Source organism: Borostomias antarcticus (assembly GCF_949987555.1).
Source record: "Borostomias antarcticus genome assembly, chromosome: 23".
In the NCBI taxonomy this organism is placed as follows: domain Eukaryota; kingdom Metazoa; phylum Chordata; class Actinopteri; order Stomiiformes; family Stomiidae; genus Borostomias; species Borostomias antarcticus.
The window spans coordinates 8,515,488-8,541,402 of record NC_140256.1 but is presented as its reverse complement, the minus strand read 5'-3'; the positions used below and the strand labels follow the sequence as shown (position 1 = coordinate 8,541,402).

The 25,915-nt window shown below is 43.8% G+C and overlaps 2 protein-coding genes across 2 annotated transcripts; one reads left to right on the top strand and one right to left on the bottom strand.

The window, feature by feature from the left end:
* Positions 1-742: 742 nt before the first annotated feature.
* On the bottom strand, positions 743-12,665 carry lrrc75ba (leucine rich repeat containing 75Ba; the record flags this gene model as incomplete). The annotated part of the gene is made up of 4 exons (XM_084457018.1): positions 743-1,343; positions 8,648-8,760; positions 9,829-9,957; positions 12,378-12,665. The coding sequence occupies 4 exons, from the start codon at positions 12,663-12,665 to the stop codon at positions 743-745; spliced, it is 1,131 nt and encodes a 376-aa protein (XP_084313144.1).
* A 6,494-nt stretch (positions 12,666-19,159) lies between these two features.
* On the top strand, positions 19,160-22,945 carry ggt1a (gamma-glutamyltransferase 1a; the record flags this gene model as incomplete). Its single annotated transcript, XM_084456932.1, has 12 exons — positions 19,160-19,332; positions 19,579-19,709; positions 19,829-19,918; positions 20,111-20,303; positions 20,480-20,640; positions 20,789-20,938; positions 21,335-21,471; positions 21,662-21,849; positions 22,029-22,156; positions 22,298-22,410; positions 22,544-22,657; positions 22,799-22,945. The coding sequence occupies 12 exons, from the start codon at positions 19,160-19,162 to the stop codon at positions 22,943-22,945; spliced, it is 1,725 nt and encodes a 574-aa protein (XP_084313058.1).
* Positions 22,946-25,915: the final 2,970 nt, after the last annotated feature.

Here is a 25,915-nt window from a genome sequence, read left to right as displayed (position 1 = left end):
GCACAAAAATAGCCTGTGGAAATACAACAGAGCCATGTTTTTTGTGTCATCATTTACATCTACACAAGTGATGCGTGGGTATTCACAAGTGGACATTTCGAAAGGGGGAGAAAACGCAAAAAGTCTTGACTTAGCAGTTTTGCCGGCGTCACGTGATGGGTCGTCGGCTGTATAGTCTGTTGAACTTGTTTCATAGCCTTTGTTGAGAGATTAACAGAGAGCACACAATGTGGAGCTAGGCCCTGCCTGCCAGAGATAGTCTCAGTCCTGGTAGAGAACCCAGCGGGATCTGCTGCTTCCGAACTAACCACAGCTCCATTTCAACCACCAGCAATATGCCGCTCCTCCATCTAGCCTTCTGATCTGTGGTCCTTTGGATTTGCTCCACAGCTGCCACTGTAAGAGAGGGAGAGAGAGCCCCACCTTTTCCTAAATTCTTCCAGCCCCCCTCCAATGAAACCGCACTTCGTTCCCAGGAGCACCATCCGCCAACACAGTGAGTCATCATTATTTTTTTGTCATTGACTGTCATCTTGTGGGGATTAACTCATAGGTGATTAAGATTATCTGGTGGCTGTGTCAGACAGAGGGACTTGGAATGTGTGGCGCTGAACTCACTTGTGCCACAATGGGTGGGTGGGCTCATGGTGTGAGAGGCAAGGAGGGCAAGGTAGTAACTGAGAGCTGTGGGAAGGCTTCTCAACCACAGCTGGGCCGGGCCAGGCCAGGGCAGCGCACCTCATCACCTCTCACAGTAGTGTAAGGTGAAGTCCTTGGAAAGTATTTTCCCTCCCAAGCCCCATGGCTCCAACTCAAGCTTATCCCCCATCTCATTTTCCTCCTCTTCCCCCATCTCCTCTTCCTCCTCCTCATAGTGACTAGGTTCCTCTATGGAAGTCTCCATGTGGTAGCAGTAGGGCTGGCCCTCTGTGTACTCATAGATGGTAGGCAGGCTGCTCTTCAGGCTGCAGCGTCGCCGCAGGGCCACTAACAGGGGCTGAGGCATAGTGAAAATATCAACATTGTTGCCCAAGTCAATCCAAGCCAGACTGGAGAACTTCTTAGGGTCCTTGAGGATCTCAGTGAGATCTTTGACTATAGCCAGGGTGAGTCGGTTGCCATTGAGAGCCAGGGTGTTGAGTTTGGACATAGACCCCAAAAGAGGCAGAAGGAAGCTGAGACTGTCGTCCTGGAGTTCGGTGAAGCTGATGTCTACAGCCACCACAGTGTCTCCATTGTTCTGTAGGTGAAAGGCCACGTGCCGGATATCTCGACTGGAGAGGGGGATGCCAGACAAGTCTACCGTGTCACTGGACAGCTTTTTCTGCAGGGTTGTCTTGAGACTGTAAGGAGAAATGAGAAGAATAACGTAACATTACTTCCATCGAAAATACATTGGCTCATTAGAAATATGATGGCTCATTTAAGATAACTCAGGGCTAAGAGGAGGTGACAGGAGTGAGGACTGAACCGGGTTTGGTTATGGCATTTTTGTTTTAGCTCTATCTATGACCTGGGAACATGAGCCTTGTGTCATATTTTGTTTCCTGTGTTGTATAAGGGAGGGGGGGTTGGGCAGCTGCTGAGCGGAAGGCTGACATAGATTCTCCAATATGAGGATTTACTAGTGTACACAGAAGAGCCAAAACATCCGACACAGCCAACTGCCTAAGCTAAAAGCATTGAGTGAGAAGAGCATTGCTTCCCCTGTATTGAAGAATCATTATCAGACAATATGACATCTTAAAAGCTCACCTGCTTCATATAAACGATAAACTGAATTGACGTTCCGTTCCATGTTGCTGATTGAATCTTGAATCATATTTTTTTCTAAAACTGCCATGTCGACCTGACAGCTGTAATATCCATACAGCAGGCTACAAAAACATGGTTTTCACAGAGCTGTCAATGGCTTAAAATCCTACATATTGTAGGTTTAATTTCTAACAGTATACAATTGAAATGACATAAGCTATGTTGATTCTGTTACGGCTAAAACTTGTAAAAGGGTTAAATGGGTTCCATTTAGTCCTTTGACTCTGAAATTCAAAAACCTCCTCTGTGAGTAATCAGCATAATTCTAGATATTGTCATGGTCTGGCTACATGAGCTTCACAGAGGCAAATCCGTCTGCCCTTTGAAAGATGACATTTGTGTGATTTGTGTGATTTAAGTATCTGAAGTCTACCATAACTGGGAAAAAGGGGGAAGGAACGGCCATTATAGCAACAGATGCTCTGAGCTGCAGGAGCATTGCCTTTGATGATTTTACCTCATTTCAATACCACACGGTACTGTAGTTAATTGCCACTCCCCAGTTCTAGCAGTAGCTGTCTATAGACCACCCAAGAAATGCCCTACCTTTTTAGCAGATTTTTCAGAACTCCTGTCTATGATCCACACAAACTATGATCAGATTATTATCACTGGCGATTTTAATATGCATGCAGACAATGAGGGTGACTCAAAGGCCAGGGATTTCATTACTCTTGAGGACTTTAGTCAACATGGTTGAGAGTGGGTCCAGTAACGAGGCCACACCCTTGATCTTGTGATCACAAAGGGTCTTAAAACTGTATCTTCTATCTTCTAATATTTTCTTTACAGTATTGCTACCCAAAGCTGTAATTAGCATCGATTGGTTAAGAAGCGCTATCTGAACTCTGTAGCAGCTGATCATTTTAAAATAATGATGAATGCAAATAGTGTAACGACCCCGGAAGTGGGGCCTTCACATGTTAATGATTTAGCCAGATGTTAATGACCGTTTTAATGCTAAACTGGGTGCAGCCCTTGACTAAAAGCTCCATGGAGGAACGAAGAGATAAATCAACTTAAGAGAACATGCAGAACAGCTGAGCACACATGGAGGAAGACCAAGTTACAGGTCCACCAGGATATTCGCAAAGAACACCTTTACTCCTTTAATAAGGCCAAAAGAAATGCTAGAAGAGATCACTTCTCAAAATTGATTTCTGGAAATTAAAACAATTCCAGGGTGCTTTTCTCAATGATTGACAACCTCTTAAATCCCGCCCCCTATACACCTATCAACATGTCCTCTACCTCAAAGTGTGAGGAATTTGTAGCATATTTTAGAGACAAGATAACTGGCATTAGGATGAATACCACCCAGTCAAGACCAAATGTTTAGCTTGATGACCCTCTTCCTCCACAGAGCAGGGTTATGAACTTGGTTGACACGGAGATGTTGAGCAAAGTAATGTCTCAACTTAAGTCGTCTACCTGACCCCTCAATCCTATTCCCACAAAGTTCTTCAAGACTAGTATCCGTGGACACTTTAGCTATTATAAATTGTTCCCTCAGTATAGGCATTTTTCCATCAGCACTTAAAACTGCCCTGGTAAAACCCATTCTGAAGAAAAACAATTTAGACTATTTTTAGACCAATCTCCAACCTACCCTTTTAAGTAAAATTCTAGAAAAAATGTATTGAAACATCTATATTATTTCTTAGCTGCAAATTATATCCCGGACATTATCCCGGAGACAGCGCTGGTCAAGTTTGTCAACAACCTCAGAATCAATGCTGACTCAAAAAAGCTCCTCCTGGACCTGAGTGCAGCGTTTGACACAGTAGATCATAATATCCTTGTTAGAAGACTTGAGAACGGGGTTGGCTTTGCCACGCCAGTCCTTATTTAACTGGCCGAGAGTTTTTCGTCACCCTTGGTGACCACAGCTCAAAAACACTGAGATGACACGTGGGGTCCCACAAGGATCAATTCTAGGGCCCTTACTTTTCAGTCTGTACATGTTACCCCTATGTGAGGTCATGAGAAGGAACAATATTAGTTACCAAAGCTATGCTGATGACACCCAGCTCTACATTTATGTGACACCCCCCGACTACAGCTCAATTGACCGTTTGATTAGATGTATTGCTGACATAAATGTGTGGATTTCTCAGACCTCCCTCCAGTTAAACCAGGACAAAACTGAAGTATTGATCATTGGTGAAAAAGGTGAAAGACAGAGACTATTGATGCACTTAAAAACACTGTCAATGAATACCAAAGGCCAGGCCAGAAACGTAGGTGGCGTGCTGAAGCTTTGAGGCCCATATAAAGAATGTGACAAGGACCTCATTTTATCACCTAAGAGACAAACCTTTCCTCTCCCAGACTGATACTGAAAGACTAATACATGCTTTTATTACTAGCAGGCTGGACTATTGTAATGCTTTCCTGTCTGGCTTCCTGTACCAATAAAAGTGATTAGCCAACAACTGATTGAAAATGCTGCAGAACATGTTCTTACAAAGACCGCTGGCCATCTGTAGGTTCTGGAGAATTACAGAACGGCCGCCGGTGACAACAACAAATCGTTCTTGCGTTTTGATGTGGCTGGACTGGGTCAGACTCTAGGGCCGTTTTTTTGTCCCAGCACGCCCCTGAGAAGGAGGGTTCACATCACACCAGTTTTAAAATCCCTGGTTACCTGTCAGTTTTAGAATTCATTTTAAGATTATTTTATTAGTCTATAAATCTATACATCATCAAGCACCTAAATACATATCAGACAATGCTTTTAAAATATACACCTAGTAGGTCCCTCAGATCCTCTGGCACTGAGCTTTTAATGGTCCCTAGAGCCAGGACTAAGAGGCCTGGGGAGGCAGCCTTCAGTTCTCATGCCTTTGGAACACCCTGCCAGGGGACCTGAGAATGTCTGAGACTGTGGTAACATTTAAGCAAAATCTTAAAACATACCATTTCAATATTGCTTTTACCACATAGCTTTAATTGTGTTAATATCTTAAAGTGTTCTTAATTTGTATTCTCTGTTTTCATATTTTTTATTGTATTTTACATTATCTTTTCATTTTTAATCATTTTACTTTCTCACTGTGAACATGATTTATGTTTTTAACCACCTCTTTTTATGTAAAGCACTACAGTATGTGCTACATTCATTTGTATGAATGGTGCTATATAAATAAAATGACATTGACATTGACACTTTCTGATACTGGAACATGACCGTAATGAAAGAATCTATTTTCTAACAATGAGGCAGAGGCAGCAGAAACAACAGTTGATGTATTGCACAGGATAAAATATCCATATTATATTGTCTGTAAAGCATCTGAAATAATGCCAAATCTTTTATAATAATTCTGAAGACTGAACTTACTGACATATCCCTGTTCTGCAGCCAGTTTGTTAATGGTACTGTATGTGGTCCACTAAAGCTGTAAAACAAGTTTCTGGACCTTTGATTTAGTGCTGGTTTGACATACATTACACCATCTGTATATATATATTGCCTATGAAAAGTGTTTCCCCCCTTGTATTTTTTACATGTTCATTTATATTGTGTTACGACATGGAATCAAAATGGATTTATTTTATTTTATTTTATTACAAATAAAAAGAATTGATTGCATAAGTGCTATGGCACACCTAGGGGGGTGAATACGTTTTATAGGCACTTTATGCTGTGTTTATGCCACACAATATAGAGCAGCAAAAACACGTTTGCATTTATGATTTATGACAGGATAGTGTATTATGCATCCATGACAAAGGCAATGTCTGATGATGATCATCATAAACTTCACATGTTTTTATGTCATATTCATCGCAACCAGATTGAACACTGACATAAGCACTGTTAAGCAACAACAACAATATAAAGAAACATGAATCATAGAGCTGAGTCCTCCCTCCCCCTGTTTGAGTAATGGGCCTGGCTCTGACAGGGAACAAATCAGCAGTAGCACTGCCAAATCCCAAGTAGAGGAGGTATTACAACCCAAGAATACTGCATCAAAAAGGTGAAAAGAGGACTTTTTAATAGAAGTCCTGTAGACCCCCCCTCCCCGTTCCTACCCTGCCATCTCTCTTTTGTTGCCAGCATATTCATCTCTCACTGCCCTTTGTTTGGCCAGAAGCTCATCTCTCCCTGGCAGTATGTAAGCGTTCATAATGACTACTCCCCTGCAGATGTGAATAGGCTTGGATAAGACCATTTCCTTCTGTCTGTGCTGAGGGAACAGGTGGAGAAACTTCTGATACACACTCAGAGAAAGCCTCTTTCATCTGTACTCTGTAGTCCTAAGCCTATTCTGCACTTTCTACCTCAGGGAACAGGCTTAATTAAGTTCATCATTCCTATAGGATTATTTTGATGACTGGTTTTTAGGTCATACAACCCATTACAATTGCTCATGAGGGTCACAGTATTATGTTTTTTTCAGAGTCTGTCTTGTCACAGCATCTTAAATCACTTCACCTGCTTTGGGCACAAATGTAACAAAATAAGCAGCGGCAAGGATTCAGCTATGAATGCTGTAAAGGGAACAAATGTTGACTGAGCAAGGGATGAAAATAGAACCATTACAAATAGCTCTATGCACTGCCTGTCAAGAAGAGAGCCCACAGATGGCTATAAAAAAGTAATCATGTGGTGCACTACATTTGAATAATTTCTAGGAGGAGTCCATTTTCTCCCATGTCTCCTCAGGGCTATTATTGATTTGCTCGTATTATTTTGGTTTTGCAGAGTCATTCATATTTAAGCTTTGGTTCCCCCTGAAACTGCGGAGGGACAGGATAAAAATGTTCAATAAAGTCAGATTGATGAGTGGATTTTCCCCCTTACAGCTACGTATGTGAGGTATGCCCTCTCCTGTCTGCAGTGATGGCAATTCTACATAAGTCAGAGAGCTAGTAGTGACGGTGCTAGATACCTTGCTACCTGCTGTCGTCCCCAGCTGCCCCTAGTGTGTATATGTAACAGGACCCAGTGTGATTTGAGGTGTCATGTAAGGACAGGCTTCATACACAGAATTCTGCACCTGAGCTCTGAAACATCAACATACTGTGTACTATCTGCCCTGTAGTGTATAAATGCACTGTACTATATGTCCATAATGTGTTGCCATCTATCTGGGTTCTATGTACAGTATATATGCCATCTGTGTATATATAGTGTATTAATATACCATATCTCTATTATGTCCATATTACATCTATGTCTATAGTGTACAGGCATATGCCATCTGTATATAGTGTATTAATATACCATATGTCTATTATGGACAATGTACCATATGTCAACAGGGAATATACATACATTCATACGGTATGTATATTCCCTGTTGATATGATGTCTGATATGTTGTCTTTCTACTCAGTGTATACTGTAACTGCGTGTTGAAGCGTAACTCGTACCTAAGCATTTCACTCACTATACACTTGTGCAAGTGATGTGATAATAAAGTGACATTATTAGTTCACATACATCTCTCAATTTACTATGTAATGAAATGAGAGAGGGGATGCTCCGCCAGGTGACAAAAGCCAGAAGTGACAAAGGGAGCAGGGATGAGATGTATAACAGGACCTGGAAAATAGAGCTCACAGGTGTCACTCAGTGGTTGGTATTGTGAGGGCCATTTTCAACATCGCATGAACAAGTTCACACCTCAGATGCGGAAGTGTCGCAAATATAGACGTGTGATTAGTGTTAACTGTATGCGAAGGTGTCTGTATTACAATCTGGGTATTTGACATCTGATAGGTGCTGTGCTGGGCCCCATCGTCCAGACTGTCCAGCTCTCTAGATTTCAGTTGTGTTTGAATATATTAAGAATTAAGTTTGTTATATGTCTGGTTAGTAAAGCTATTATTAAATTGTAACAAAGTATCAATGAAGTTGGATTTATATAGCGCCCTTCATGATACCCAGAGCGCTTTACAGAGTCCAGTATTCATTCAGACACAGTCATACCGGTGGTGGTAAGCTACATCTGTAGCCACAGCTGCCCTGGGGCAGACTGACAGAAGCGTGGCTGCCAAACAGCGCCTACGGCCCCTCCGACCACCACCAACATTCATTCACATTCATACGTTGCATGTCTTTATGATGGTGGGGGAAGCCGGAGTACCTGGAGGGAACCCACGCAGGCACGGGGAGAACATGCAAACTCCACACAGAAAGGATTCGAACCCAGGACCTTCTTGCTGTGAGGCGACAGTGCTAACCACTGAGCCACCGGCCACTGAGCCACCGTGTACATTTAACAAAGTATTCACATCTTGATGATGTTCAGTAACTGAGGATACACACTTTATTCTTACCTGAGGTGAACCAGTGAGGGGACAGATTTGTTAATTAGTTCACGGTGGCATTATTTGCAGGGTAACAATATTATGTACAGTATTTTAGTATAACAGTGCAGTGTTTATTCCAGAGTTATGGTATAATGGTATAAGGGCTGATGACTAATATTTCTCCTATATGTCTCAGACGGTGTCAGACAGTCTCTCTCTGCAGCTTTTTATGCAGACAAATGAATGACTCAGTGAAAAGAACCAGCCCAACACAAATGTAACATGAGAACATGAGCGACGCAGTCAAGCTCATTTGCACCATGTGCAGACTTGTCTGGTTTGAGTCAAGGGAGCCCAATGCAACTGGTCAGACCATTCCTGTGGAGACATCTGCTGAGAGACAGCTGTGTCCCCGTCTATTGTCAGCCAAACAGTCCGATTCCAACTTATGGCAAATGTGGTGATTGTGAGAGCTAAGGTATAGTAGGTGAAGGTAGCTGTGGCCCAGTTTAGGCTGAGGCAGGGGTTAGGAGTAGGAGATGTATTACTGGTTCAGGGGGCTTACCAGGCCTTGGACTTCCTTCGGGACACACTGTGTCTCAGCCACTTGGAGTGTGGGGTGAGGTGGTAGATCAGTTGTCGGCAAATTTTATCTGAAGACTTTATGGTGTCTGTGTCCTGGGGAAAAAACAAGTATGAAAAATCAATGCTCCAAAAATACTAAATGACAATGATATCAGACAGAATTGTCAACTTGTTACACTCTGTTGAGATCTTCAGTCTGCATTCCCTCCACTCTAACCAATGTCCGTGAGAAGGGGCATTTGATTTTTCCCAAGCAATCACTAGAGACCAACGACTAACGCCTTGACGACTAACGCCTTAACCAATCAGCGCCTTAGTTCCGCCGGTGGTGCTGATTGGTTAATTGTTCGTCCCCCATGGCACTTATTGGACTGATATTTTTTTACTTGGACAAATCGCTGTTTCATGTCACAATGCCAAACACAATGCCAAGAATCTGTCACCTCAGTGGAGTGGGCGCATTCAATGGTCTGCACCCAGCCTAAAATGGCAAGGGTAACAAGAGAGAACTGTCAAGCTGTAGCCTTCTTTACCAGTTGACCTTTCCTACACACCATTCCTTTTCTCATGTCTAAACAGTGCAGACAAGTGAGATCTCTACCATCCATTTATCATCTGTAGTACGTCACCCGAGATTTCTTGGTTGGGGCACAACTGGCTGGTCATGAAAACATCACAAGCTCTATTTTCCTATACTTAGAAGTTAGCAATCTCTTGTAGAGACAGGAAAGAGGATTTATTATTGAGTCTGTTGCCTCAAGCTATTCCTGAACAAAACACAATTTAGGTGTCTTGCTGGAGCAAGCAAATCGAATCACAAGCAGTGTGCAAGAGTGTTGAAAACAGCAAGGGCTGGGAGAGAAATAACTAAGAAAGTGATATTCAATCCAACCTCTAGCAAAGAATTTGATCTTGTTATTTCTATTCATTATCTGTTATGTTGACCCACTCTTGTTTTTGTATTCACCTCCCATTTCAACAGGACTGATAATCCACCACCATTATGTAACAATGTCACTGGTCCATCACTCCCCCTCTACATGCATAACATGCAGCTCATTCTTTTCATTACGGCTTTTTTTCTCCTGGTTTCATGACGTTTGATTCCAGGCAAATGATTTCAGGGACAGCGCCATGACATCAGTGCTGTGGAGAACTCACCTTCTTGGGGCACTGCATCTCCCGAGCCAGACACAGCAGCAGTTCATGAGAGATTGGGTCCACCAGGTTGAGGAAGGCAGCGTTCTTATATAATATGTCATTAAGAGAGGTACCTTCCAGTCCCAGATCCTGTCAAATCAGATATGATGAGACGCAACATTACTCTAAGTGGATTTCAGAAACATTCAGCTTGGATGATCTATTTTTATTTTTCGAAAATGTGATTCTACACAGGGAACAGATTAATATGTGTCCTCTTAGACTTTTTAAATTATGAATTCAAAGGGGCAAAGGCTTTCATCTTCAGAGACCTCTACCTGGGCAATGTGCTTCATGTGTCTTTCTCCATGCTGCAATCTCTCTAGTGGAATATCCACCCACACCTCTGTATTATTATGCCAGACTGCATACACAATGAGATTGGACTGACTGGTACTTTCCTGATACAGAATATATTTGCTGAATTTTCTCCGATATGAGGGCATTTAATGAGATCGATGTTTCTACTCACACACATCTACACATCTAAAGATCCATTTTGAGAGCTCAAACAGCACCATTGATCCATGAAGGGTATCAATTGAGAATGTTTTGTTTGAGGGAAAAGCAGCCCATAACAAGCTGCAAGTCTGTGCCAAATGAGACTTCTGAGTTGTTGAAGAGAATGATCAATCAAGTATGGAGCTTGGAAACGGAGCTGAAAAGGACAGGGTTGTAAAGATGTGTCCCTCTTCTGGCCAGGCCAGGCCTGGCCAGGCCTGAGTCTATACTATGCCTCAGATCTACAAAGCCCTAATTAGGCTATGTGATGGTCCGAGATTAAGCTACAATAGAGAGATGTAATGAGAGTAGAAAGTACACACACACACACACACACACAGACAATTACCTTGATTGTAATGGACATTAGTGGGAGGCTGGTAGTCCCTTTTTACCAAGGGCAACTGTATGTACAGATGAAAGCTGGTGAGAATACTCATCTTTATTTCTGAGAACAGAGGTGTAATCCTCTTTGAAGTTTGTCCTTGTGCGCCATTATCTGACCAGACAGGATCAATACAAATGCACCAATGCATGGCCCGGAGCAATTTGGGGAGATTTTTATATGCAGTAGAACTCAGTTTGTTACTTCAAGACTCAAGTCTTGGAGTCTATTTTACTTTCTCAAACTGTTAAATAACCATAGCATTGCCAATTAACCAAACTGTAGCACCCCTTTAATTGAGTCACAGTCCAGAATACAATTTGGCCATTCGTAATACTGTGAGTGCTGATGAAACTTTTATTTAATAAAAGTGGAGCTCATTTAATAGAGCCAAGCTCTGGTCCCCTGTGATGTGGCGGGCATGCAGCTGGAGCTCCCTGGGTTATCTTGTGCCGTGATTAAGCAGCTTCCACACTCTCTTCTTTCTTCTGTCATTAACTACAGATTGGCCACAGGCTGAAAGAGTGACAGGCCCATGAGTGAGCTAACAAAAGCAGACTCTCACAGCTGCTGTCAAAGTGCCAATATATGGTTTATCATACCCAGACCCACATTATCAAGATAGATATCAGTCTCTTTGGCTGATAGAATGCTTTGAAATTGCATTGCACTCTCTGAGTAAAAGCTATAGATGGAGAATGAGATATCACTTTTTCAAGATATCTTGGAATACTCTGCATGTAGCTAGATGTCCGTCCCATGATGAGGAAGCATGCAGGAGAAATCAGTGACATCTGCTGTACACCTATAACAGAATGATGACTCTTGAGAATCTGTTGTGCTGTAACCAAAGATAAATGCGTCAATGTCAAAAGGGGTCTGGATTTCTGTGCTGGGATGACAGAGTTCCCATTACACACAATGAGGAAGGAGACGTTAGGATCGATGAGGGGGTGGATCATGTGTTGGGTGGGTGCATTCGACATCTGAGAGGATGCATACTTTGGTCTGGGGCCATACCAGTGTAAGTGGAGCGAGGGGAGAGTCACTCACACCTACAGTATGAGACTAGACCAGAGGAGTGCAGAACCCAGTCAGCACAGCAAGCTAAAGCCCAGCGAGATCCTGATTCACAAGGACAATGGTGAAGCATCGGCCATACAGCATAGAAAACCTCTCTGCAGTGAGATGAATGACTCGTGTTATTAACCCAATCCAAGTAAAGTCACACAGCGCAGAAAGACTTCTGTTATAGCATCTATTAGAGACATCAGCTGTATTTGCTGAATGGGATTACTGAGATAGTAGTGATCTCTTGTGACCAGCAGTTTAACATGCCATGGAGGATAGTTAGAGTAGGCCTAATAAATCAGAGACATTGGGCAGGTCATAGTCACACCTGTGGCTGCCAGGCCACATAGGCTACAGCAGTCCAGTAGGCCTAATAATTAACCTCATCCGTGATATCCCAAATTACGCATGGTTCTAGGATGGGCAAAATATAATTTTTCTTTTTATATTATTGACAGATATAAAGATAACATGGGGAAAAAGGTTTGAGCAACACATGACACAATAGGGCTGGCACGTATCAGCAATTTAAGCATGCAGGCAATTGTCTTACCTTCCTCAGTAATTTGAGCACGTCTGTAGCCTGCTCTATCCTGCGATCGCGAAGAAGCTTTTGAATCTCTCGGATCCATACCACCCGCCTCACGTAGGGGCTATGGTTCGTTCTTCGCAGCATCCCTGGTAGCTTGTCTGATTTCAGCATCAACGTTGTAAACAAAAAGTCTCCACCGCCTCGACCCCTACCTCGGTCGCTTTCTCCTGTGCTATCTAGATGCTTGCGTCGCCTCTTGGAAAAATTGTCATTGTCCAGACTGTTCTGTCTGGTCAGCCTGGAACCCATGTTTCCTATGTAACAAAGATTTTAGCAATTACAAAATGCAACCACACAAATGCATTGCCAAGACAAACTATCAAAATAATGTCAGGCAGCAAATGTCTCAAATTAACCTAGTTAATATGTTGCATTCACTGTTCTCAATATAGATGACCTCTTGTGCAGCTGAATAATTCCTCTCAATGTAATGTATCTTGCGTCTAGAGTGCACGTACACATTTAAAAAGACAAACGTCCTACTTTTATTATGTTTTGATTGTCCGATGATCCACGTATACCTGCTAGTTGGGTGGTGAATGCTCCTCTCTTGTCAATCCTTGATCGTGTTTTACGTTGCTGTTTAGATTTGTGCGATGCTGCACGGCAGACCCCAGGGACTCGTGGAGCGCATATCCAATCACAGCATCCTGTGCCATTGCGCGTCTGGGAGGTGACGCCCTCTTCCTGGCTAAAATAGTCACTAGCCTACTAACCTATCTCTAAAGTGGTAGTCAACGTATGTACATCCACTCAACAATAGACAAAGTGAGATGGTAAAACTGGTTTATATTTACTTGGTCAACCATTTAATACCATGAGAAGACAGGTTGCCTGTCACAAATTGATCAGTCATATATCTTAAAATTTAAGTAAATGACAGTTCCGTTTTTAGAGAGGAAGCAATCACTGTGGAAATGAACTTTATATTTTCTTGACTGAGTTTCATGAAATAATGCTTGCTCTCTGTTATGCCCAGTTTAAAATGATGGGCATCCCCTTTAACTTGCCAAGTCCGTTATCTAAATCTAAATGTCTAAATGTCACCACTCTGTGTTTATCTGGCCTGCCCTGTGGTATTAGAGCTATATCTCCCGCCTGGACTACTGCAACTCCCTCCTTCCTGGGGCCCCGGTGTCAGCCATTAAACCCCTGGAACTTGTCCAGAAAGCTGCTGCTCGCCTGGTGTTCAACAACCCCAAGTTTTCACATTCAACTTCCCTTCTCCATTCTCTACACTGGCTCCCGGTGAAGCTCGCATTCAGTTTAAAACTCTGGTACTAGCCTACAGGGCAATGAAAGGAACAGCTCCTTCCTACCTCCAAGCCATGGTCAAACCTTACACCCCTTCCTGACCACTATGCTCTGCTAACTCGGGGCAAGTGGTTGCCCCGTCACTCCGAGGCCCCTGTGGTGCGGCTATAATACCTCTGGGGCGGATCCCAAATTGCTCCCAATGAGCAGGCTAGCACCTTGCATGGCAGCTGCCACCATTGGTGTGTGGAATGGGTGAATGAGAGGCCATTGTAAAGCACTTTTATCGTGTGGAATGGGTGAATGAGAGGTCATTGTAAAGCGCTTTTATCGTGTGGAATTGGTGAATGAGAGGCCATTGTAAAGCGCCTTTGATAAAAGCGCTATATAATTGCAGTCCATTTACCATTATATATCCCCACTTTCCTCCTGTTTTATCTGGTCTATTATACAAGCCTTTGCTAAACTGTAGTTATATTGTTCTCAACTGACCTAGACACATTGGTGACTGCCGTAAGGGAGTGGCCTACTCTTCTCAGGATAGTTAAGCCAGAGCAGGCCCAACTCAACTCCAGATTGCATTAAACTTCTGGAATGGAATTGACTAAGTACTGTATATTCCTCTTACTCTAATAGGTAGTGCTAAATGCTAGTCTTCAAGCGTTGTTGATAAGCTGTTTTGATAGTCAGTTTCTATTGTGAGAGTTTGTTTCTGAGGTAACATAACCTGTTGTGACTGTTTCCTGACTGTGTCAGGAAAGTATGTTTTTGTGCGTGGCTGTAAGCCAGCGGACCACAGATAGCATTTGTCTGGTTGTCACTCCCTCCCTCCCTCCTTCCCTCCCTCCTTCCCTCCGTCCTGTTGTTGACCTGCAGTTCTAGGTTGCCACCACAAGAGGCAGTAGTCCCAGCACACTGAAATAAATACACTATGACACCGCACATTTCCCAGATCCTCGGTAGTGTAGTGGATAAAGCAGATCCTTGGTAGTGTAGTGGATAAAGCGTCTGACTCCCATACGGAAGGTCAGGGGTTCAAGCCCCGGTGGGGGGCACTGGATGTTATAGAAGCTATGTAAAAATGTGGTTACCTGGTGGTGCTATGTCAGTCATGAATTTATGTGCAGTAATTGAACATTTGAAATACTGTTTTAAAATTATACCTACAGTATAGGTGTCTCAGTATTTACCCATTATTTATAAGGCTATACTTTGTATGTATTTACCAGGTAAATGTTTAGTAATTGGGGGACTATGAAAGGAAGGGTTGCCACAAAAGAAATCAGAATAAGTTATTTTAGCAATAGAAATCCATAAGCCTAGGGCCAATGGGCAGCAATAGCGTGAGCATTTCGGATTACTAGCGGACCGCTGTCCCTGATGCTAATAATCCGCCAGAGGTCCGCTTGCCATTCGATGTGAAAATGGCCAGGAACCCACCAGCGGATTCGGCCGGAGGTCCGCCAGCGGATTCGGCCGGAGGTCCGCCAGCGGATTTGGCCGGAGGTCCATCGGGGACCTACTATAGGTCCGCTAGCCTTGTGTTATATTCCGCCGACGGTCCGCCAACTCGTCCATCGGGGACCCACTGTAGGTCCACTAGCCTTGTGTTATCTGGGTTTATCCCTTATCTTTGTCCAGAAACAGAAGTTGAACCAATTGCACCAAAATAGCAAATGTTGCAGGAATCATCAGTGTAACTGATTTAGCCACTGACCACTACCATTAATGTTATGGAAACTGCTGCTAGTTGTTGTGAGCTCATGAGCTAACTGGCTATTCCGCTCTTATTGTGCTGGATTAGCATTGGAACTGATGTGTCCAGGCAACAAGACCTATCTTCATTTATCAGATATTATTTCATGTCATTTCAATTCACAGCTATTTCAGTGGCATGACTAGCTTCCGTCCTACCAGTCCTGAACAGAAACAAGCCAGCCATGCACATGAGCCAAGCTGGACCTTGCCTGGTTACTCTACATTTGCTTCTTTCTGTATATTCCGCACCTGTATATTTCATTGTTACCACTATGTGTTTGCATCCTATTCCTGTCCTTTCCCCTCTCCAGGGATCACAGAGACATTGGGTCACCCCCACACTCTGTAACCCCTCTAATCTCATCTATCCTACTCTCTCAACTCATAGCGAGCAAGTGGTGACAGGGAAGTTAATAATATCAGATCCTCTTTCCCCCACCCCCCGGTCGACGCGCCATGCACAAACCTCACCTCTCCACCCTCACCGTCTCTTTCCTCTCTGCTCCTTACCTCCTCTCCATGCCCAGCCTTCCCCTGTTTTCCTCCCCTCTCCCCTAATGAGGTCTTCAACCTTGTTACATCTAGCCCGTCCACCACGTGCTCCCTAGACCCTGTCCCCTCTACTCTCCTTCAGTCTGTTGCGCCTGGACTTCCCTTCCTAACCCACCCCATCAACGCGTTTCTTCTATCAGAATGCTTTCCCTCTGCTGCCAGAGTCACCCCCCTCTTGAAGAAACCATCTCTTTACTCCTCAAAAACTACAGACCGGTTTCCCTTCTATCCTTTCTATCGAAAACTCTTGAATGTGCTATCTTTAACCAACTATCTTCGTATCTCTACCAGAAGAACCTCCTGGACTGCCAGCAGTCCAGGTTCAAGACTAGCAACTCGACAGAGACCGCCCTCCTTGCAGTGACCGTCACTCAATGCCGTGACAGTAAACTCTCTCTCTTCTGTCCTGATTTCCTAGACCTGTCAGAAGCATTTGATACAGTCGACAACCAGATCCTCCTCTCCATCCTCAAGGAGAAAGGCGTCATTGACTCTGCATGTTCCCTGATTGCATCCTACCTGACAGGCCGCTCCTACCAGGTGACATGGAGAGGGTTGATGTTGGAACCACATAGTCTGACTATGGAGGTTCCACAAGTATCTGTCCTGGGTCCTCTTTTTCCCTCTACAGTACATCTCTGGATTCGGTCATTCTGTTACAACATCAGGAGGATTCGCCCTTTCCTCACTGACGAAACAGCACAGGTGTTCATCCAGGCCCTTGTCATGTTCCGCCTGGACTACTGCAACTCCCCCTTTGAGGGCCCCCGGTGTCAGCCATTAAACCCCTGGAACTTGTCCAGAAAGCTGCTGCTCGCCTGGTGTTCAACCACCCCAAGTTCTCCCATACAAGTTCCCTTCTCCATTCTCTGCACTGGCTCTCTGTAGAAGCTCACATTCAGTTTAACACTCTGGTACTAGCCTACAGGGCAATGAAAGGAACAGCTCCCTCTTACCTTCAAGCCATGGTCAAACCCTACACCCCCTTTTGACCACTATGCTCTGCTACCTCGGGGCAAGTGGTTGCCCCGTCACTCCTGGCCCCACAGTGGTGGAATGAACTGCCCACTGATGTCAAAAGTCGCCTCTTCAAGAAGTACTTCCAGGATCATTCCTCCTAATCCATCCATCCATCCATCTTCATCCGCTTATCCGGGGTCGGGTCGCAGAGGCAGCAGTTCCAGCAGGGGGCCCCAGACATCCCTTTCCCTGGCAGCATCAGCCAGTTCTGCCTGGGGAATCTTTAGCCACTCCCAGGCCAGTGCGGAGATGTAATTCCGCCACCTATTCCTGGGTCTACCCTGCGGCCTCCTCCCAGCCGGACACTCCTGGAACACCTCCCTAGGGAGGCGCCCAGGAGACATCCTCACTAGATGCCCGAACCACCTCAACTGGCTCCTTTCGACGCAAAGGTGCAGCGGCTCTACTCCGAGTCACTCACGGATGACTGAACTTCTCACCCGATCTCTCAGGGAGACCCCGCCACTAATTTCGGCCGCTTGTATCCATCATCTCGTTCTTTCGGTCATGACCCATCCTTCATGACCATAGGTGAGGGTGGGGATGAAGATAGCCCGGTACATCGAGAGCTTTGCCTTTTGGCTCAGCTCTCTTTTCGTCACAACAGTGCAGTAAAGCGACTGCAGAACCGCACCAGCTGCTCCGATTCTCCGGCCAAGCTCCCTCTCCATGGTTCCCCCCCTTGTGAACAAGACCCCCAGATACTTTAACTCCTTCACTTAGGGTAAGGACTCATTTCCTACTCAGAGCGGACAGACCACCGGTTTCCTGCTGAGAACCATGTCCTGAGACTTAGAAGTGCTGATTCTCATCCCAGCCGCTTCACACTCAGTTGCGAACCTATCCAGAGAGTGCTGGAGGTCGCAGGCAGATGATGCCATCAGGACCACATCATCTGCAAATAGCAGCGGCGTGATCCCCTGCTCACCGAACTGCAAACCCACCTCTGCACGGCTACGCCTCGATATCCTGTCCATGAAAATCACAAACAGGATTGGTGACAAAGTTTTCATTAGCCAGATGTGCTATAAATCCTGGATGTAAATCCTTTAGGATGTAAAAGATGCATATATCAAGACACCTAGGATTTTCTCTTAGTGTAAGATTTCATGTGATTTCAGTTTTATTCACCTCGTTGCTCCCTGCCCACCTCTCACACTCCAGGGTACAGTGGTAAGCTTTCTGCTTGAGTTTGAAGTTGTTTGATGTGATGTAGATGTGCCATTTGACAGTGACACACACCAGTCTAGAGTTTACACCACACGGGTAGGATGATCTTGATTTGAGCAGTTAAAAATAAACTCATTTTATGAAGCTAATAATTCACTGGGTGCTGTTTATGTGAGATCTAGACTGATGAGATGAGATTTAGACAAAGTGAATGCTGCAGCAGTTCACAGAATCTTTGTTTCATCAGACGAACACAGCAACAGGATCCTGTGGTGGATTAGCTATGGTAAAAGAGGGGGGCGGTTGCTGTTGTTAAACTCACGCCTCTTTGGCTGCCAGTGTGGATTTGTGTGCTGTGTGATGGCTCCGGATCTGTGTGCAGTGTGATGGCTCCTGATCTGTGTGCAGTGTGATGGCTCCGGCATCTCAATTGCTGTGAGGAAGCCAGCAGAATAATCCAAACATACCATGTCACTGCTTCTGTGGATACTGCTGCTGCAGCTGGGGCCAATCACAGAGCTGTGGGCCACAGGACTGAACGCTGCCTGCATCAGTGAGCAGGCCACGCATCCACTCTTCGCCTTAACTTTGACAAGCCTGCTGCCTGCAAATCAGAACATCACAGAACAATAAGATTAGTGAATCAGCGAATCCAATTCCTAAAAGAGGTTTAATCTGTCATTAAGTTTATGAATAATGTTTTTTTCAACATTATTTCATTCAGAAGTAGATACTGTATTACCAAACAGACTAAATAGACATGTGAATGTTTATTATCCTCATAGGTTGCTGACAATATAAACAAAATACAATAAAGTACCAATTTACATTTGGACTGAAGTATAAAGGCACGCCACATTCTGATAATGACGCTTAACAGAGATGATGACGCTGCTGCCGCTGCTGCTGCTGCTGATGATGATGGCAATGGTGACAATGGTAAGGATCATGTGTAATTGTGACATGTGTTGCCTTCCCTATACAGAAAAATGGTCAGGAAGTCCCTGGTTGCTGGGCTGGTGGTCCTGCTGGTGGTTGCAATGGGGCTGTTTATGGGGGTCTTGATTGGGATGAGGAACAAGAGTCCCAACTTTCCCGCAGACCATTACTTTTCCAGGGCTGCTGTGGCGGCAGATGCTGGGAAGTGCTCTGAGGTGGGGAGGTAAGCGACACTTTCCAGCTGACGCCCACAATTACAGTGATAGATGAATACAGTTACACAGATTCAATAGTAAACAGGCATTAGAATAATGTAATAAACTTGTATTGCACTTGGTGTAGTGTAATGTTTGTGGTGTGTGTGTGTGTGTGTGTGTGTGTGTGTGTGTGTGTGTGTGTGTGTGTGTGTGTGTGTGTGCACTATGCAGAATGTGTAACCCAGTGTCTGAGTGTGTGTTTGTGTCCGCAGGGACATTCTGAAGAGGAATGGCTCTGCGGTTGACGCGTCTATCGCCGCCCTGCTGTGCGTCAGTCTTCTGAACGCTCACAGCATGGGCATTGGAGGGGGGCTGTTTTTCACCATCTACAACGCTTCCACGGGTGAGTCTGTCACCTGGCCAAGTCTCTATCTGGGCTGTCACAGCTCCCAGAGCCAAGTATGAATAAATGCCCTAAAAAACAAGATCCATTCTTCTTCATTTTGTACCACTGATTAACAGGGAAGGTTGAAACCATTGATGCGAGGGAGACGGCGCCCATGAATGCGACTGAAGACATGTTTGGCAATAACACCCAGCTGTCTCAGAGAGGTAGCTGTGTTTTGGTCTAGACTATTCCCTCAGGAACATGGAAATCAGATGATTGAATAGAATGTATTAGATATAGCCTACTTGGGAAAAGAGTTCTGCAGTAATTCTGAGGTTCCTTACAGCTACAGAAATGTCAGAGGACACAGCAGGTTCATGAAAGTCAAATGTCAGTACATTGTTTCTGTGTGACAGGTGGATTGTCCATAGCCATTCCTGGGGAGATCCGTGGTTACGAGATGGCGCACAGGAGACATGGCAGGTTGCCATGGAAGGAGCTGTTTGAGCCCAGCATTGAATTGGCACGTGATGGCTTCCCCATTGGCAAAGCTCTGGCCTATGCCATCTACAGAAACAAGGAGTATATTCAAGGAGATGCTAATATGTGGTGAGAACACAGAGAATAAAAAAACAAATACAATCAAACTTTAAAGACTGCAACTTTTACATCAACCACTGTGCAGACTCGCACACCAAATTGGATTTTGGATTGGTGATTGGTAACTTTCGGGTGGATGCGGGTTCCATTTGACACTACTTCTTCCCTTGTTTTTGTTTTTCCAGTGAAGTGTTTTGTGACTCACAGAAAAACCTTTTGAAGGAAAATGACATCATTAGATTTCCCAAACTAGCCGAGACCTACCAGAAGATAGCAGAGGAGGGGCCTGATGTGTTTTACAATGGGACAATGGCGCAGAACATAGTGGATGAAATCCAGGCAGCAGGTCCTCATCTTCTCCACTCATATTCACATTTAGACCTTTATTATTATTACATACTGTACACAGACTAACATGATCAACTGAGACAGATGTAGTGCAATGTCATGCACACCCATGATAACTATATCTTACTTTCTCTTCCACTACCCAGGGGGGATTATAACCTTGGAGGACCTGCTGGAGTACCAGCCTGTGCTCAATGAGAATCCTCTCAGGCTGCATGTGGGGGAGTACACCTTGCACGTCCCTGATGCTCCCTCCAGTGGCCCAGTGCTGGGTCTCATCCTCAACATAGTAGACGGTGAGCAGTCTGGTTGGCCACTGTGGTGAAACCAGCCATGCAGACCACAGGATGTCAGGTTTGAGGTTTCCCTCAAGTCCTCCTGGGGACGTTATTAACACAACACAGCTACTCTACATGACCCCTTCTGAAGCTCATCTAGCTTCCACAGACAGTCATGGAGAACATTATCAGTCATTCTTAGAATACAGAGGCATCATCTAAGCAATTATCTATAACCTCACATCTAGACCTGGCAGTTTCCTGTCTTAGAGATTTGTCGATAGCCTTTAAACTTCACCTCCCAACAATGAGTACACAGAAACCTTGACTCTAAACATTGCAATAATGGATTTGTTTAATTTCATGATTTGATGAAATCATTGTTTTCGAAGCTGATTAAAACATGTGTTTCAGGGTATAACTTCACAGGCACCAGTGTCTCTACAGTGGAGGAAAAGACTCTGACCTACCACCGCATCGTAGAGGCCTTCCGTTTCGCTTATGCCAAGAGGAGCAGGCTGGGGGATCCACGCTATCTCAACATCACTGATGTGAGGCCCTTGACACCCAGCTTACTGAGATAAAGATACAGTATGACCTATTTAGAAAAGAAGGCAAATTGTTCTTGGTTACTACACTGAATAGGGCCTGTAATCCTTTCATGTTGAAAACTGTTCACTGCTGTCAAGAGAAAAGTGTATTGAAACCCTATTCTTCTACTGACGGCTATTATCTACCCAGCTCATCTACAACATGACCTCAGACTACTTTGCTGATGGCATCAGGAGTAAAATCACAGATGACACCACTCACCCTGACAGCTATTATGAGCCTGATTACTTTGTCCCTGACAACCATGGAACAGCCCACCTGTCTGTCATCGCTGAGGATGGGAGCGCCGTGGCAGCCACCAGCACTATCAATCAATTGTAAGGCTGAGATCTCCCTATTAGGACAGAATGTCCGACCGTTTACAAACAAAGATCATCAGGTGCACAACTCGTAACGGTGTCAGTGGTGTGCTCAGTTGCATCAATGGTCTTTTTCCTGTTTACATGTGACCACAACATACAAAGTTCAACTGCTCTGCTTATTTCTTCGTCCTCAGTTTTGGCTCAATGGTCATGTCACGGTCTACTGGGATTATTTTCAATGATGAGATGGATGACTTCAGCTCTCCATTCATCACTAATGGCTTTGGGATCCCTCCCTCTCCCAACAACTTCATCCAGCCAGGTGAGACGCAGGGGGATTCAGATTCAGATGGGATAGGATTGTAACAGAGACCAGTGCCCGGCTGGTGGGGACAGGAACCGTGTGGCCTCTGTTCTTTCTGAAGAACCTTGAGCCTAAATATTCTACCATATCTTCTATTAGGTAAAAGGCCCCTATCCTCTATGTGCCCAACTATTATCTTTGACAAACACAACAAAGTGAAAATGGTGGTCGGAGGCTCTGGGGGAACTAAGATTACTACAGCCACTGCATTGGTAAGTATTCTGACCCATTTGCAAAGCTAAAGTGTGTCCATAAAATGCATGCACACACGCATGTGTACGTGCACACCCACCCACACCCACTTTGTGATGGTGTGATGTTAGTTTCCTATTCTATTTTACACAGGTGATTCTAAATTCCTTGTTCTTCAACTATGACCTCAAAAAAGCTGTGACAGAACCCCGATTTCACAATCAACTCAACCCAAATATGACTACGGTAGAAGAGGGATTTGAGAAGGTGGGCCTCGCTTGAAGTGTTCTTCTGGTTTATCTTGATTATTCAATAGTCAACAAATGTACTTTTTTGAAAACCTCAGCTTAGAATGTGACCCAATTTTTCTGTGTGCGTGTGTGTATTTTGTGGCTGTGGCTATAACAGAGTGTACTAGATGGCCTGGCACTGAAGAACCATGTAACAGAGTTTCTGGAGATTCCTGATTCAGTGGTTCAGGTTGTGGTGCGACAGGGGGAGCGTCTCTGTGCGGAGTCAGACCCCAGAAAAGGAGGCTATCCAGCGGGATACTGAGCCTAGACTGAGCCCTCTTCTCCTCCAACCTGGGGGGGGTTTCCTCAAAGACCCAGGGTCAGGGTCAGCCATGAACCATGAATCTGCACAGGGGAGCCCCTAAGAGAGACGAGAGCCACTGTACAGGTATGCCCCCTCAATGAGACACAGCTACTCTCTATGACTGAAGTTCACTTCACATACTCATGGAAAAATGACTCACTCAATGCCAATACCTCTTCCATTCAAACTGAATGGCTTCAGCCTTTCTGACTTTTCGCAGTATTATTTTTTATTTTTTTGTGTTTTGAAAAGAAATAAGATAGTGGCATTTCGAATCCTGGCAGTGTCTATATCCAGATATCACCATTATTGATTATCCTGAAGAGGAGAGTGTATTTGTGGATGCAGTGGGATAGCAGAAGACTGGACTCTCCTTGCTGCTGGATATAAAGATCAGTGGCCCAGAACCGAACCGAACCGAACCGAACCAGAAGGGAAGGATTGGATCACCTATTGATTGAATAGCCACAGTTTTCTTAAGAACTATTAGCCAACATATTAGAAACACATGGCGGAGTATCAAGATAGAACATACTACAGAGGTAGTCACTGACACTGTGATAATGAGCGATAATTCTGTTTGACAGAAAGCCATTTATCTGAGATTTCATTACAATGTGTTAAGGGAGACTTGGAGTAACAGTTTGTGGATTGTCTATGCATACTAGTTGGTATTTGTCTGGGCGAGGGGGGGGGGGGATTGACTGTTTGATAAATCAGATGTGGAGAATTGACTGTTTTGTCTCCAAGTCTTTATGTTTTAACCATGTAAAACACCCTTACTGGTCACAACTCTGACCTCAGCCTCAGGTCAGTCATCAGCTTTATGAAAGCCACGGGTTACCTAGGTTACCTACATATTCCCTCTCTGTCTTGAGGAGATATGTGTTTCCCTCATTTCATCCAAACTCTGACCATGTCCTTTGGGGTCTGTTGGTAAGGGCTCAATTATTTGCTGCCTATTTGCTACCATGGGCTAATTCAAATGATAATTTCTTATTTTTTGTGATGCAGAGTGTTGAGAAAAATCGTTCATGTTTAATATCGAGTAAGAAGGTAGAGATAAAGTGAATGTATAGTGTATTAAAAATAATACATTTGCAGATAGATTTTTCTAAACATGCATTGTTCATATGCCATGCTTGTTACCATGCTTGTTATTAAACATTTTTGAACAAAGATATTATTTTTTACATGTGGAACCCCTGGGTTTTTCTGTTACCTGTCATTATGTGAGTTACCCTTGAAAAGCTTTTTCAAAAATGCTTTACAAAATGATTAATTATATTTATACAATTATTAAATTCTTAATTTCAATGGGACTCCCTGGGTAAATAAAGGTACATGTATTATTACTATTATTATTTAATTACAAAATTAGTACAATATCACCAAACCTGCTTGATTTAACTTCCTTGAACTGTTAACAGAACAATATCCCCATTAGCCAGTGACAAATATTGGCAAGATGTTGCATTTGGTGAGTAGCTGCTGCTTTAAACTCCAAATGGATTCAGCACTGAAGCCATTCAACTGCCTTGCTTTCACTGTCCATTGATGTATAGAAAACTTCTTCGCCAATAAATCACGCATCTGGCACTAGGCCCAGACACCTGGTCTCTATTGTTATTTTCACCTTAGAATCCCTTAATAATAATAAAAAGTCCATGTCAACAAACCAGCAGAGATGGTGATCTGGCTTTCAACAGCTTTAACATAGGCTACATTAAAAACTTCAATAGGCTACATTAAAAACTTCAATAGGCTACATTAAAAACTTCAATAAGTTACATTAAAAACTTCAATGCACTGGGTAAATCCTCTCTATCTGAAATGTTATGCATAACATTTATATGCACCTGGATAAGCTTACAGAGACACGCATAAACAAACACAACATTGAGTTATGTGAACCTCTGTCTATTTACAAAGAAGCCTCCTCTGTTCCACTGAACACTCATTATCTGTTTATAATGTGAGGTGACATGAAGCCAAGCATGCAGTGACTGCCAACAGTAACTTGCTGCAGGGTAAACAGTTGAGTTATAATAAGTTGCTAGAGGCTAGGATCTGGCTAGTCTCAACATACCTCACATTGTTAGCTTCCTTCAGCACAATGCAACATTGGAGATAAAGCATGCATTTGCTTTGTATATCTGATGTCATTCAATAAAAAGCTGGAAGTTACATGTGAGGGTTAAAGACTCCGTTAGCATGTCACTGCTCCTTTTCAGGGCCTCAGTGTTTACATACCAGCGTTAATGTTTATGCCATTACTCTGAAACTTTTGTTTTGTTTAAACCTTTATATATCTTGGACGAATGCCATTGTGGACCACAGAGGTAATCATGTTTGGTAAAGAATACCACTGCAACTCTGTGAAATCAATTTGCTTTCATGGTTAACAGCACTTCATTGTAAATAGTTAATAACCAGGAAGAATTGACAGATGAACTTTAGATTACCTTACACAAGAAAAGTTAATGTGATCCAAACTGATAAGCATTCAGTGAGAAATGTCGGTTGTCACATGTCACTTAATGAGGTCAGAAGTTCTGACAGAATGACAAAATATCTGCTGAATTTATCAATAAAGAATGCCCCTCAAACTAATCATGACTCATTCATTTAGATTACATCACCACAGCTCAGCCCAGGTGAATACAGACATCTAATTTCATGTCCTCTCTTGGTAACATCATATTACAGTATACTGTACATAACTCAAGAGAATTCCTCTCCTTCACTGAAAAGGTTTCCTTCTTCATTGGCACGCTTCCAGCAAAAGAATGACTGCACTGGCTAGATTAGAACACACTCATCTTGTGGCTGGTTGTGATATTACTATCATTCATCAAAACATGGGAGTGTAAAACTGGTCCTCAATGACATCTCTAGATTAATTTATCCTCCCCTACACAAAGATGA